This window comes from Pezoporus wallicus, unplaced genomic scaffold (genome assembly GCF_028554395.1).
Source record: "Pezoporus wallicus isolate ANWC-B61680 ecotype Strahan unplaced genomic scaffold, APGP_CSIRO_Pwel_v1 contig_9238, whole genome shotgun sequence".
NCBI classification, from domain to species: domain Eukaryota; kingdom Metazoa; phylum Chordata; class Aves; order Psittaciformes; family Psittacidae; genus Pezoporus; species Pezoporus wallicus.
This window is the reverse complement of record NW_026636792.1, coordinates 1,894,812-1,907,950: the sequence shown is the minus strand read 5'-3', so window position 1 is coordinate 1,907,950 and position 13,139 is coordinate 1,894,812. Positions and strand designations below refer to the sequence as shown.

General features: G+C 48.3%; 1 protein-coding gene and 1 long non-coding RNA gene across 2 annotated transcripts in view; one reads left to right on the top strand and one right to left on the bottom strand.

The window, feature by feature from the left end:
* Positions 1-1,063: 1,063 nt before the first annotated feature.
* The window catches only part of LOC130595204 (uncharacterized), a 162,641-nt gene continuing 150,565 nt past the window's right edge, over positions 1,064-13,139 (bottom strand). The window contains exon 4 of the long non-coding RNA XR_008971251.1: positions 1,064-1,414. This is a non-coding gene — a long non-coding RNA (uncharacterized LOC130595204). The remainder of the gene's footprint in view (positions 1,415-13,139) is intronic.
* On the top strand, positions 5,322-7,702 carry CEBPB (CCAAT enhancer binding protein beta). The gene has a single exon (XM_057401732.1). The coding sequence runs from the start codon at positions 5,607-5,609 to the stop codon at positions 6,594-6,596; it is 990 nt and encodes a 329-aa protein (XP_057257715.1). The 5' UTR covers positions 5,322-5,606; the 3' UTR covers positions 6,597-7,702.

The window sequence follows — 13,139 nt, the reverse complement described above, 5'->3', positions numbered from 1 at the left end:
CGGCGCGGGCTGGGTGCGAAGCTCGGTGCCCGCCCGGCGCTGCCGTGACCCCCGTTCAGCCACAGCCACCCCGGGACGGGGACACGGGACACGCCGACACCGACTGCCCCCGGCACAGCCCTGGGCACTGCCTCACCCTGTGCTGACACCTGCCAGGGCTCCTGGAGCTCCTGCAGCCCCGGCTGCTGCCCGCCACCGGCACGGGCCCGTCGGTGCAGCGCACCCTCCGGGCTCACCTCTCTCCCCTTTGCACTTAGGCAATTCCAGCCTCTTCCCGCGCCACGAGGCACAAAGGGAGCAGAAACTGGCTGCAGCTCCCTTGCTGGGCTCTGGCATGGGAAAGTGTCAGTGGGTGGGAGAGCTGGAATGGCCACTCCTACGGCTCCCGTCTGAAGCTGTAAATGCAAAGACACGGAGACGACAGGGACCAAAAGGCGAGGTGTGTGGAGGATGGTACTCCATGGCTATCCCTGCCTGGTACCCAGTCCACCAAGGCCAGCTGCCAGATGACACAGACCAGCCCAGGGGCTGCTTTTAGGTGCCAGGACTCACACTAACAAGTCCTAACTGATGCCTGGCAGCTCCACTTTCCCCATGGTGCTCGACACAAGATTGAGAGCAGAGGGAAAAGAAAGTATTTGTACAGTCAAGGGCATGGACCTTAATGCTTTTAATGAAGAAAAGTCTTGTTTCTTAAGCCCGCTCTCCCATCATTCTCTCTAAGTCCTCCCTTGGTTTATGTCACCCCAGCAGCACACCATGGAGTCCCAGTTACCCAGCCTACATCCTCAGCGCCTCTGAACAGCTCTCCTCTTTTAGAAACTGCCTAGATGAATTCCCAAGCTCTGTACTAGGAAATTCTGACACTTGGCAGGGTCTCCTGGAGGGACAGGATTCCTGTTCCCTTGGTGGATCTTTTGAAAGCTTGCATGTATTAGAAAAAAAGCATTAATACATGATCATAATAAATCCATCAAAGAAAGAGGCCACAATTACCCAGGAAATGTCAGACAGCTACGGAAAACTTCTGGAAAGCTGGTGGACAGCAGCTTCTTTGGCAATTTTTTTTTTTTTTTTTTTGGAATACAAGGGAACAGGCTACTCATAAACCACAAAGTCACCTCTTACAGTCCCTGCTTGGAAAGACAGCCCATGTCTTGCCAGCCAAATGGCTTCAGCGCAACTCTCTGCAACACAGGACTGGAGACTGCAGCTTCTGCTTTGCCACTGTCCCATTCCGGGGGTGTTGGTGCGCACTCTGGCTCTCCCTCCTTCTCTGTCTCTTGCAGAGCCACAGAGTGGACGCTCTGACCTCCCATCTGCTCTGGAAAATTTTCTGTTGGGTCGGGGAAGGTATTTTGCTCATGTTGTCTGCAGGCAGCGGTGCCAATCTCCAGGTGTCGTCCCTGCAGCACTGTGGGGCAAAGAGCAACGTGTAGATAAAGTGGGATTGAGCAACGCAGCGCTGCAAATGCTAGGTCAGAGGTGAGCAAAAAATCAGCAGAAGACCAACAAATACCCGAGCATCACCGTGTTACATGGAAACAAGGGGAGAGGGAGCACTTAGGGAGGGCGAGGACTCTGGTCTCTAACAAAAGAAGTGAAGGAGGCCAGGAGACAGAGCCTGCAAGTGCCTGGGGAGCTCCCTGCCACTGGAGACTGCAAGGCAGGGTATCGCTGCTGCGGTTTCAGAAGAGAGGAACGCATGTGGCAATCATTTTTTATGTTAAAATGAGGCAAAGTCTTGAGGCTGGTCTCAGGGCTGGGGGAGGCGGAAGGAGAGCCAACCTCTCTCCGAGTTGAGACATTGCCCCTGCCTGACATTTCATAAGTGCTGCTTTTTTACAGCACAGAACAGCAAGTGGAAAGCAAGAGACTGAAATCTGGCCTCTGCCAGGTACAACTTAAGAGTTGTCGTTGGCATAAGGTGTGCGGCTGTATAAAGAGGTACCTGGGGGTAGGAAGAGGAGCAAACACAGCTCACAACATGCTCAGAAATACATTTCAATTTTACTTCTCTGTTTTGCAGCCCCTATTGCAACATCGCTCCACTTAAGCCAGTCTTTCACGCAAGGTCCCCTCCTACCCCCCCGAGACCTTCCCACACCACCTCTGTGCTCTCTCCCAGCCTGCCTGTTTGCATGGATACCGCTCTGCTCTGGAACCCCTCACATTCTCCTCTTCAGCCCATTTCCAACACGCTACCTACAGCACCTTGTTCACTGATGCAACTCTCAACTTCTGGCACAAGTCTCTTTCCTCTTTGTCCCTCTTCTGCCCATCCTTGTTGTTTTGCTCTGCAGGGCAGGGTGAGAGGCTGTGCTCACACACGGTTTAGCATGCTATAGCTCTGATCTTACTGATCTGTTAAGAGCTACTGCAAGGGAAATAATACTTGAGACAGGTCTGCAGCAAGAAACATCAGAAATTACAGACAGCCCAGAGTATGGTCCTCAGCCCACAGACCTTATAAACACTTCAGTGTTTGAGCCATCACCATTAAACCAACAGCGTCTCCCCAGAGCTGGTGTCCTTCCAGGGACAGCTGCTGTAGACCTGGAGCGCATGAACTGGAAAGCTTGCAAAAAATCCTGGAAAAGAAGACCATTTCCAGGAAGAAAATGCCTTTGCAATGCTTTATCGTAGGTCTGAGCCCGGAGCTGGAAAGTTGTGGCTTTTACAGGACAAAAGAAAAACTGAAGAGCAGAATTTAATTCATGAGAGAAATGAGCACTGAGATTCTCCCCTCCACCTTTTCTGGTACCTTTCTGTTACCATCCCAGTGTCTACCTTGTTTCACGCATGAATGTAGAGGGATCTGGATTCTATTGCATCAGATTTCTTTTTGCTCAAATATGCTTTATGTTCTTACTAAGTGCTTCGTGAGTTATGCTGTCTCTCCTTCCTCAGCTGACTAGTTCTGAAGAAAAGAAAGCATGGAATCACTAGGAAGAAGGTGCTTTCACAGAAGGGCTGCCTTCCTGTTCAAAATTACTCTGCTGGGAGACAGAGCAAACCTGCTGCCCTTGGGTTTTTCACAGCAGTGCCTGGATCCCTTCACCAGGAATCTCTGTATCTATTCTCCTATCTAAAGCATCTCTCTGAAGAGTTTTCCAGGACGACTACTAGCAGCCTCTGCACATGTGGCCAGGCCAAGGGACAGAGCTCAGTGTGCCCAGGCCTCCCCTCAACCCTCACGGTGCGAGCCTCTCTCTGCACCTGTTCCCATTCCAAAAACCCCATTTCTGGCCATGCATTTGTTATGACAAGTGCAGAAACAATTTATGAGAGACCAGAGTTAGCTCAGAACCTGCTTGTCGAATGCCAGGGTTTTGGATAAGTGGTTAGAGCCGCCGACAAGGTTCCCATGAGAAGCTGAGAACGGACGTTGGCTCCATGAGAGTGGATGCTGGGGTTTGAGGTGAGCTGGAGGAAGTTTAAAGAGATCCAGGTACAGCAGGGAGGTGAGGGGGGAGAAGGCAAGGAGGGGACAAGCTGGGCATCCAACCTCAATTACCACCCTGGCTGACGTGTGATCTCGGTGACTACAGGATTACTCAGCACTGGCCTGGAAGCGAGGTGTGGGCCACACCATCCCTGATATAATCTGTTTCACATGACAGTTGCACAGACATTGTATTTTGCTAGGGAAGATCAGCCCAGGCAGCAGTACAACTGCTGCAGAGCAGGGGAGGATAGGGCAGAAGCTTGAAGAGGGCAAAGTGAGATCTCCAAAAATGTCTTGAAAAACTGCCCAGGAAAGTCACCAACCACTCTGAGTGCTCGACTTCACCCAGCAGCAGCGGTGGGCTGGAGACCTGTCAGGGTAATGCTGAGAAAGGCATCACTACAGCAGGAGACCTCCTGCTCTGGGTCCCTGAGATGCCTGGGAGGTAGGAAGCACATGAGGCCAACTTTCAAGAGCTCGGTTACAAGGGCCAGTTGGGGCAGCGGCTGGAGGTAACTGCCAGATCAGAATGCAGGATAAAGGCGCAGAACGAGGGAGTAAACAGCCAGAAGAACAAGCCCTGGCTCACTGCGACTTGCCAGTATTTGCACCCAATACAGATGTTTGTATTTATGAAGGTATGGGCTCCAACTCCAGCCTCCAGACCCAGCGCTCTGGCCAGGCCCAGCTCCAATTTAATCTCTGGTGCATTCACCAAAGATTAACTTGGTAGATAAAGACGGAACTAGAACTATTTGAAGCCTGAAAACCTGTTAGGGTACTTCTGCTATGGAAAGAAAAGAAATCCTTTTAAAATGTGGAAAGAAAAGGCAAATTAAAAACTAAAGTGAGAAAAAGTCCGATGATCACTGCCTGATTCTTGAATTCTTCCTCTTTTCAAAGTTCTGAGGTTTGGACATTATGAACAGTTGACTGTTTGAATCGTATAATGCAATACCTGTTCCTCTGGCTTAACGTTACAATATTTCCCACACCGCAGGATTGCTTCACATTATTCTAAGAGGCAATGTCATTTTCCCTGCAGTGCTGGGTCTTCTTTACTGAGGCGAAGGACACTCCTACTTCCTTTAATTATATGTTTTGTTTTAAATTAATGTCCTTTATTCTGGGGATGAATCACCAGCTTGTAGACAGGTAAATGTGGGAGTAAGAGAGTGAAAATATAAGTTTGATTCCCAAGGTGGGTGTCTTTAATTAAAACGGACATCAAGATTCAGTCTTCCTTCCCAAACTTAACCCGCGATTCTAAAAACATTTGGATTCCATGTTTCTATGCACGTACCTCACTTCCCTTCTGAACCGTGTGGGATACAGTCAGTCCCCTTTGATTCCCTGTCGCTTGTGTACCCTCCTGACAGTTGCACCATATCACACAAAGCAAATATGGCAAGGCAAACTATAAAGCCACCATCCCTGAACAAAGAGATGGCAAGGGGAGCTCTGCACTGGCTCGACTCTCGCTGCTGGCATGCAGGGGGCCTGCAGCAGCCCCGTGCCCTGCTCCGACCCCTCTTTGCTCCTCTCTGTGCCCATTCAGATGGATGGTGCTCACTGCCCTGGGACTGACTCAAGCAAGCACGGGACGGAGAATAACGGGAGCTGTCTGTTTGTAGCCTTTCCCCTGCCTCACCTAAAGGGCTGCGGAAAATCTCTCTTTCCCTCTATTTCCCAAGGGAACAGGGGCGCAGCTGGGACCGGCACCCCCCGCCTCGGCAGCGCCGCCAGCCCCCAGCCCGCTCCCGGCAGCGAAGGACGGAGCCCCGCGGGCACGGAGCCGGCGGCACCGTCCCGACCCACGTGTGTGCGTGTCCCCCGGACCCCAGCTCCCGCCGTATAAATAACCGGGGAAAGGAACTTTCCTAAGTCAGAGACTTTAGGACACGGGACCCAGAACCAGATGGTCCGGACGAGACGCTCCAGCTCCCGCCGCAGCTCCCGGAGCGGTGAAGCCCCGCCGAGCCGCAGGACCTGACCCAGCCTCGGTGGGCAGCGCAGCCGGGGGCCGTGCCCCGCACCGGAGGCTGAGGCCGGGTCCGGAGCCCCCCCATACAGCCCCAACCCCGACGGCGGCAGCCTGACCCTCTGCCGGGGGGGCCTCCCGCGTCCTGTCCTCCTCCCCGCATCCCCCTTTGCTTTCATGCAACGCCTGGTGGCCTGGGACGCAGCATGCCTCCCCATCCAGCCTCCCGCCTTTAAATCCATGGAAGTGGCTAATTTCTATTACGAGGCGGACTGTCTGGCTGCGCTCAACAAGCTGCACCCGCGGGCGGCCGGGGGCCGCTCCATGACCGAGCTCACCGTAGGGGACCACGAGAGAGCCATCGACTTCAGCCCCTACCTGGACCCCCTGGCATCGCAGCCGCCGGCGCAGCCGCCTTCCGCCGCCGCAGCAGCAGGGGGCAACTTTGAGCCTCCCTGCAGCAGCGGCGCCGGCCAAGATTTCCTTTCCGATCTCTTCGCCGAGGACTGTAAAGGCAGCGGCGGGAGCAAGAAGCCCGACTACACCTACATCAGCCTCTCCCGGCACAGCCACCCCTGCGCCAGCCAGAGCCACAAACCGGGGGGGCTGCCGGGCTGCTTCCCGCCCCAGATCGTGGAGACCAAGGTGGAGCCGGTCTTCGAGACACTGGACTCTTGCAAAGGGCCCCGTAAGGAAGAAGGGGGAGCCGGGCCGGGACCGGGGGGCATGTCCTCACCCTACGGCAGCACCGTGCGCTCCTACCTGGGTTACCAGTCGGTGCCGAGCGGCAGCAGCGGGAACCTGTCCACCTCGTCCTCCTCCAGCCCCCCCGGCACCCCAAATCCCTCCGAGTCCTCCAAGTCCGCAGCCGCCGCCGCCGGGGGCTACTCCGGCCCCGCGGCGGGCAAGAACAAGCCCAAGAAGTGCGTGGACAAGCACAGCGACGAGTACAAGCTCCGCCGGGAGAGGAACAACATCGCGGTGCGCAAGAGCCGCGACAAAGCGAAAATGCGCAACCTGGAGACGCAGCACAAAGTCTTGGAACTGACGGCCGAGAACGAGCGGCTGCAGAAGAAGGTGGAGCAGCTCTCCCGGGAGCTCAGCACCCTCAGGAACTTGTTCAAACAGCTGCCCGAGCCCCTGCTCGCCTCCTCGCCTCGCTGCTGACCCCCGGCCGGGCCGCGGGGCTAGCGGAGCCGCCGGCTCCTCGCCCCGCTCCGCTGCGCTCCGCCGGGCTGGGGGCGAGCCCGGGGGCCGGTGGGCTGGTTTTTAATGGTTTTTATGTTGGTTTGTTCTTGTGTTTTTTCTGTCTTTATTTACGTGTGGGCAGAAGGCTCCGCCGCCGCGCGGGGATCTCCCGGGGGCTGTCAGCGGGGCGGCGCGGAGGAGAGGGGCCCCGGTCCAGGGGTCCCGGTGCCCCGGTCCAGGACGGGCTCTGCAGGCTGCTGGGCGCTGAGGTTATTTAAAAGAGCGAGAGGGGAGCAAGGGCAAAGTGATGCAATCCTTTAAGCATGGCTGGGAATGCTGTGTACATGATGCAATCTCGTGTAACTGTCAGTCATGAATTGAGTAATCTGTTAAAGATGTTCCTACAGGTTTTTTTTTTATTATAAAGAATAATCTATTTCTATAAGAAAATACATATGTATATTTTGGGATCTATGCATTCTTGCTACATTTGAAGCATTAATGAACAATTTTAATAAACTTTATGACTAGGTTAAAGAAAGTAGCTTGTTTTATTTTGAAGGCACGTTTAAAATGAGATTAAGCGCAGGGTTGAAATTCTAGCTGAATTTGGCTCAATGCTGGGATCTGGGATCAGGATTTTTGTTGCTCTTTTGGCTTTCTCTGTGACTCAGAGAAAGGAAAAAATAAACCAAACCAAAACCAAAAAGCAAAACCCCCAGAGAAACCCAGCAAAGAGCAGAGCTGAAGCTTTAGCCAGTTCTTGTTGCCTCATTTTATGTCCTCTAATCACTTGCTTGAGCTGCCGCTTGGGTGTTGTTTGGGGAGGAGGTGTTTGTGTCGAGTTTTTTGCACTTCTTGCTGTTCTGAACGTGTAGAGCAAGATGTGCTATCCAAACCATGACCAATCTTTGGCAAAGTAACACCAAGCCTGAAGTGGGAGGGAGGAAGAAAAAGTCAGGGAGGAAGCTTGAAATGAGGGTTTGTTTATGTTGTGTGTGTTTTTTCTTCACCGAGTTTCTATTCTCTATGATTCAGCTTTTCTTATGTTTGTAGTTCACAGGAATAAACATGAGAAAGTAGCATTTCTGTTGGATGTCGGTAATTTCGGGCATTGCTCAGGAAACTCTCATGAAATCCGGCCAGGTGAGAGGCTTATGAACAACTCCCTCATCTTTCCTCTTGAGATGTCTTTCTAAACCCTGCAGAGAGAGCTTCTCTGACGAGAGCTGTTTGTTTCTGTGTGCATGTGTGTTTGCTGGGGGCAAGTGACAGATAAGGGTGGGGTGGCAGAGAAGGAGGTTTGTCGGAGGCCATCGCTTTGGTTTAGGGAGAACTAAGGAACACGCCAGACTTGCCAGGGCTCCCAGGCTGCGTTATTTCCCCTGTAAGAAGTTAACAGTCTCAACCTGGTTACATGGAGGGAGCTGAGCAAATGATCAGGTCTTACTCAGCATTTTCCATTTTCCTGTTAGGCCAAATTTAAGCATTAAGTTTTTAGATCCAGATTCCCTGTGCCCCAGAAAAGAAAGTGCTTCGTGGCCTGTGCCCTGTTTGACAGCTGAACACAGAAGGATTTTTTAGTATAAAGGCTGTGGACTTGAATTCGCCCCTATGCATTCCAATCCAAACAGCAGTGGTTTGCAGAGGAACAAATCATCAATTTGTTGCTTATTTTTAGTGTTTCTTTAAGCAAAGCAGGTTTTCTGCTGAAAAAACTGTTCTGCTTTTTTTGACACTTAAGATCCTGGCTTCCTGCAGGGAAATGCTTCAGAGAGCTCTCACTGAAATTTGTTACGCATTCCCTGCCTCCCCCAGTGCCTCTGCAGCTCCTGCAAGGAGCCGTGCAGTAGTGAGCAGTGAGTGTTACTCCTCACGCAGATTTCCTCTGTTTGCTTTTTAACTTGTACGGTGCAGTTCAGTTGTTTTTATGAGACCCTAAGAATAGATTTTCTTGGGTGAGCTAGCTCCTGTACCAGCATGACTCAAGTTCTTGCAGGCAAGATAGACGTTAGATCTTGTCTTGACTGTCCCTCGTGACGATGATTACTCCAGCCTCCTGTGGCTGTTTATTCTACTATTCTTCCAGTTACGAAACTTATCCACATCGTTAGATTCTATTTTCTTGTTGTGCTGTAGGCCATGTAATGTTACCCAAACTTACAAGCAGCGCTCCCAGTCAGAGTCGAGTGCTGCTGAGGGTGGAATTGCAGGACTGAAGCTGACCTCAGGCATATTTCTTTCTTTCTGTCTAAATGACAAAGTTTCCAACAAAAGTTCAGTTCATGGGGGCTGGAAGGCAGGGGAGATTGAGAGATAAGATGTACTGAAGGTATTTATATTTGTTTAAATAATACTCCAGTTTTGGAGATAGAGCTCTACCAGGCATGAATGAGCTAATCCTCATCCTTAAACTTTGCCTGCCACAGTTCAGGGGAGACAGGGTGGTGTTGCTGCAATGTAAAGAATGATGTTTGAATTTCTGCTGTATTCCAATGTATCTTTTAAGTAGGATTACAGATTCCTTAGTCAGGAGAAACTTGTGCAGCAGTGAGCTTTTGTCCAAAAGATGCCGTTGCAGGCAGGAAAGTTAAGGACAGAAATGCACCAATTTTACACTGGTGTCGGAATCTGTGAAAGTCAGAAAGAAAATTCCCAAATCCTTCATTCTTAGTCTTGTACTACCCACATCACTTATATTTTAGGAGCCGTGTAGCACTATTAAATGCATGGAGGTCATGAAATACCCTGCTTTATAAACAAGCATATGGAAAAGCCTCTGTAACTAAAATGTTTCCTAGATAAGAAATAGTCTGGAAAAAAGCAGTTTGGAAATGAATCTGAGAAAACTACAAGCACTAAAGCAGACACAAGATTCCAAATACCTTTTCTAATCACAGCAGGGGAATTGGAAAATCCCTGTCCAAGCAGTAGCTCAGCTCCAAATATTGATATAGTTTCCCATTACAAATAAGATTCTGTTGACTGAAAGCAGTACTTGGTATGTCTCAGTTGTCTTCTGACAGGGTCTCTTGAGCTTCTTTTCCTAAAGCAACTCCGTACAGCTTGTGGTAGGACTCTGCAGTCTATCTGGAATTTTATGGAACTTTATAAACAGCATTTTGTTTGGGCTTTTATTTTTTAACCTTCAAATTATTTATTACATTGACTGATTCATATAGGGCTTTCTCCTCACTTCTAAAATAACAGTGTGTCTTCCTATGTAGAAAGAAGTCTGTAAGGTCAAATCCCTGGCACGGACATGCCCTTTTCAAAGCACCTAGCTCTGTTTTGCTAGGTGTTTGAATTCAGTTGTGCTTAGTTCTGCAAAAGGAATCATATGTATAATTTTAAAGCAAAATATTTAAAAATACAATTATAATTTTGTTAGCAGTTCTTCTATCTATGAATACAACTTATTACTCTCTATTTATCTGCCCAAAGCATGTATAACCCTGTGCAGCTGTGACGCTTTGCTGTTTCTTTCACACTTTTCCCACTGCCTTCCATCAGGGACTCTTGGAAGATGCAGAGGTATTGGCACTTCTTGCTATATGAATCATTTCTCCTCTGTCACATAAAATCACTCAAATTGCACACATGCACCAAAGGGTTACTGGGAGGGAGGCTTGATCACATTTGGTAACAGTATGGGTTTATTCTGCAATAGCCTTCCGATACTGAAATTACAGCCTGAAAAAAGCTTTGTGCACAATGTTTACCATTTCCTTGCTAGAACAATTGTCATTGATGTGGATGTGTATGAAATTATGAAATTACTCTCATACTAGCTAGTTTTCCAGCAATGTTTCATTAGCTGTGACCAGAATAAAAGTCAATGCAAGTCAATATCTGCTTTAATAAAGAGAAAAACATGTATATGAGGCCAAATTACACATCTGCTTTTGTTATTTATAGTGATATCGCTTAAGATGCAATTAAGCATTGTCTTGTATTTTCCTGTCATTCATACCGACACAAAGTGAGTCTAAAGCAGCACCAAACTGGAATGCCAGGGTTCTGCGTTCAGTTTGTACTGGACAAAGATGACTTTATGGTGGATGGGAGGTAATGACAAATGTGGTTGTAACTTTTTGCTACTGATTGCTAATTCCAAAGAAAGTCTTTATTACTCTCCTGAGTGTTAGCCTCTTTTATGTTTAAGTCTGCACAACTGTTTAACAGTCAGAATTTTAGGGCAAACCTCATATATGATTGTGAAGTGTGAAGAAAAATGTAAACCTATGCATATACGTTGAAAGGTTCCTACTACATTAATCAGGAAATCCAAGCAAAACTAGGAATATCATTGACTTCTCCCAAAGAAACAATTCTGTTCACATTCCGAACACTTTTTTAAAATCAATCAATAAAGTAAAACTAAACCTGTGTGGCCAAAACTGTACATGGAATATGTGAGGGAATTGGTTCTCCTTTGAGAGATACTCACTGAACAGAGAAGTGAAATCATTAAACAAATGAAGCTCCATTCAACTCTTTGCTGGGACCCAAACACCAAAACATGGTCTGAGAGTTTGATCTTGGCAACACTAAGCTAAACTTTGGTAGAAACTCTACGCTTGGATAATAACCTGAGGTTTTCTGAGGTTCCCGATGCTTTCATATCTACCGAGGCTGTTTTGCCCCACTCTGAGCAGATGAGCAGCACAATCTATGGTGAGTATGTAAACACCTCAAAAGATTAGATACAGCCTCGGACTAACATCAGGATCATGTGAAATTTATGGTGCGGTGTTAGCCTGATGCAAAACTACCTGAAACTCCCAGAGTTTCTCCTTGAAATGATCCTGGGAACAGCCACGTGGTGTCTGGATCATCACCCCTGGGGCTGGAATCCTTGGGAGTTCCTAACTTCGGGGTAGCTGTAATTCTCATATGCTCAGTTTGATCTATTGGAAATTCAATTGGAAAAGAAAATGCTTTCTGTGATTACTTCCTCACCTGCTGAATTGTTCCAATGCTTTAAATTAGGGACTGTAGTGATAGGACAAGGGGTAACAGGTTCAAACTTCAATGGGGGAAGTTTAGATTGGATATAAGGAGGAAGTTCTTTACTGTAAGGGTGGTGAGGCACTGGAATGGGTTGCCCAAGGAAGCTGTGAATGCTCCGTCCCTGGCGGTGTTCAAGGCCAGGTTGGACAGAGCCTTGAGTGACATGGTTTAGTGTGAGGTGTCCCTGTCCATGGCAGGGGGGTTGGAACTGGATGATCTTAAGGTCCTTTCCAACCCTAACTATTCTATGATTCTATGATTTTAAATAAAAGGCTTTCTTCCCCTCCTGGAAATGGTGGTGGTTAGATCTGACTGGATGTGAAAAACAATAGGGCTGGGATTCAAAATGAGGATGAAAGGGTTAATAGTTGCTGAAGTGAACTGGGTTGCATTTACAATAGGGACATATTTAGTTCCGAACCTTCCAATTGGACTGGTTGCCACAATTTCACAGAGCAGTGCCAAATTTAACCCTCATTTGTTTTATACTTTTCACAAATTTATGTATTTACTATTAAAGCTATTCATATACTAAATAATAATGAATTCCAATAATATTTGCTAGTTAATTAAAAGCTAAGGAAGACTTTGATCTCCATCCAGTTTTCACCTTGCCCCATCCTATTTGCTCTTGCCTCTGGGATTCCCATATCACACATTATACAGCTATCAAAGCACTCTCAGAGTTCAGGCTATTTAAATCAGAGGGTTAAGTTAGGTCTCATAATTTTATACTATATCTGCAGAATAAGTCCTCTAAGAAGTGCTGGCTTGCTCAGCAGACCTGGTTGAATTCAGACACCTCTGTATTCATGGCAGTCAAAGAACTGTGTTTTTGATAGAGGCGATGGGATGCTGTGCTCCCTATCCCCACACAAACAAACGCAACAGCTTGTTTTCTATAAATACCTCGGGTTTGCTCGTATATTGCAACAGCAGTTCATTAAGCCTGTGGTAAGTAGCTCATTGATGTTGTCTAGAAATTACAGGAATAGGAATCTCAGCCTCTGTCAAACAATGGAAAAATGCCTCTAACGCTTTGTCTGGTGCATTCCCCTCCTCCCTCAGCTCACCTGGGAGCCGCATCCACACAAGTTTCACGGATATATTTTCTCCAAGCGAGCGGAGGAGCTTTGGGTTTAGAAATGAATGTCATGGTGACACGATGGGAAAATATTTCTGTGCAACATGATGAAACAATTACTTGGCTGAAGTAATTCAGGAAGAGAATCACAAGAACAAGAGAAAGTGCCTGGAGCCGGTTTGAGAAGCAGAAGAAGAGCGGTGGTGGCTCCCTAGCAGACACATTGTTTTGCTGATTTCCCCAGCCTTTGCCATCGAGACAATAACTCGGGGGTGGATGTCTCTGACAGTGATTTGCTGCGCTTCTCTGAGCCCAGGTGTCTTACTTGAAACAGTAAACCACAGATTCTATCATTTTCTGAAACACAAAAGGCCAGAAAACGAACCTGGAGTTGTAATTTATTAAGATACATAAGCATGTGCAAC

Coding starts and splice junctions, on each gene's coding strand:
- CEBPB (XM_057401732.1), top strand. CDS start 5,607: ATGCAACGCCTGGTGGCCTGGGACGCAGCATGCCTCCCCATCCAGCCT.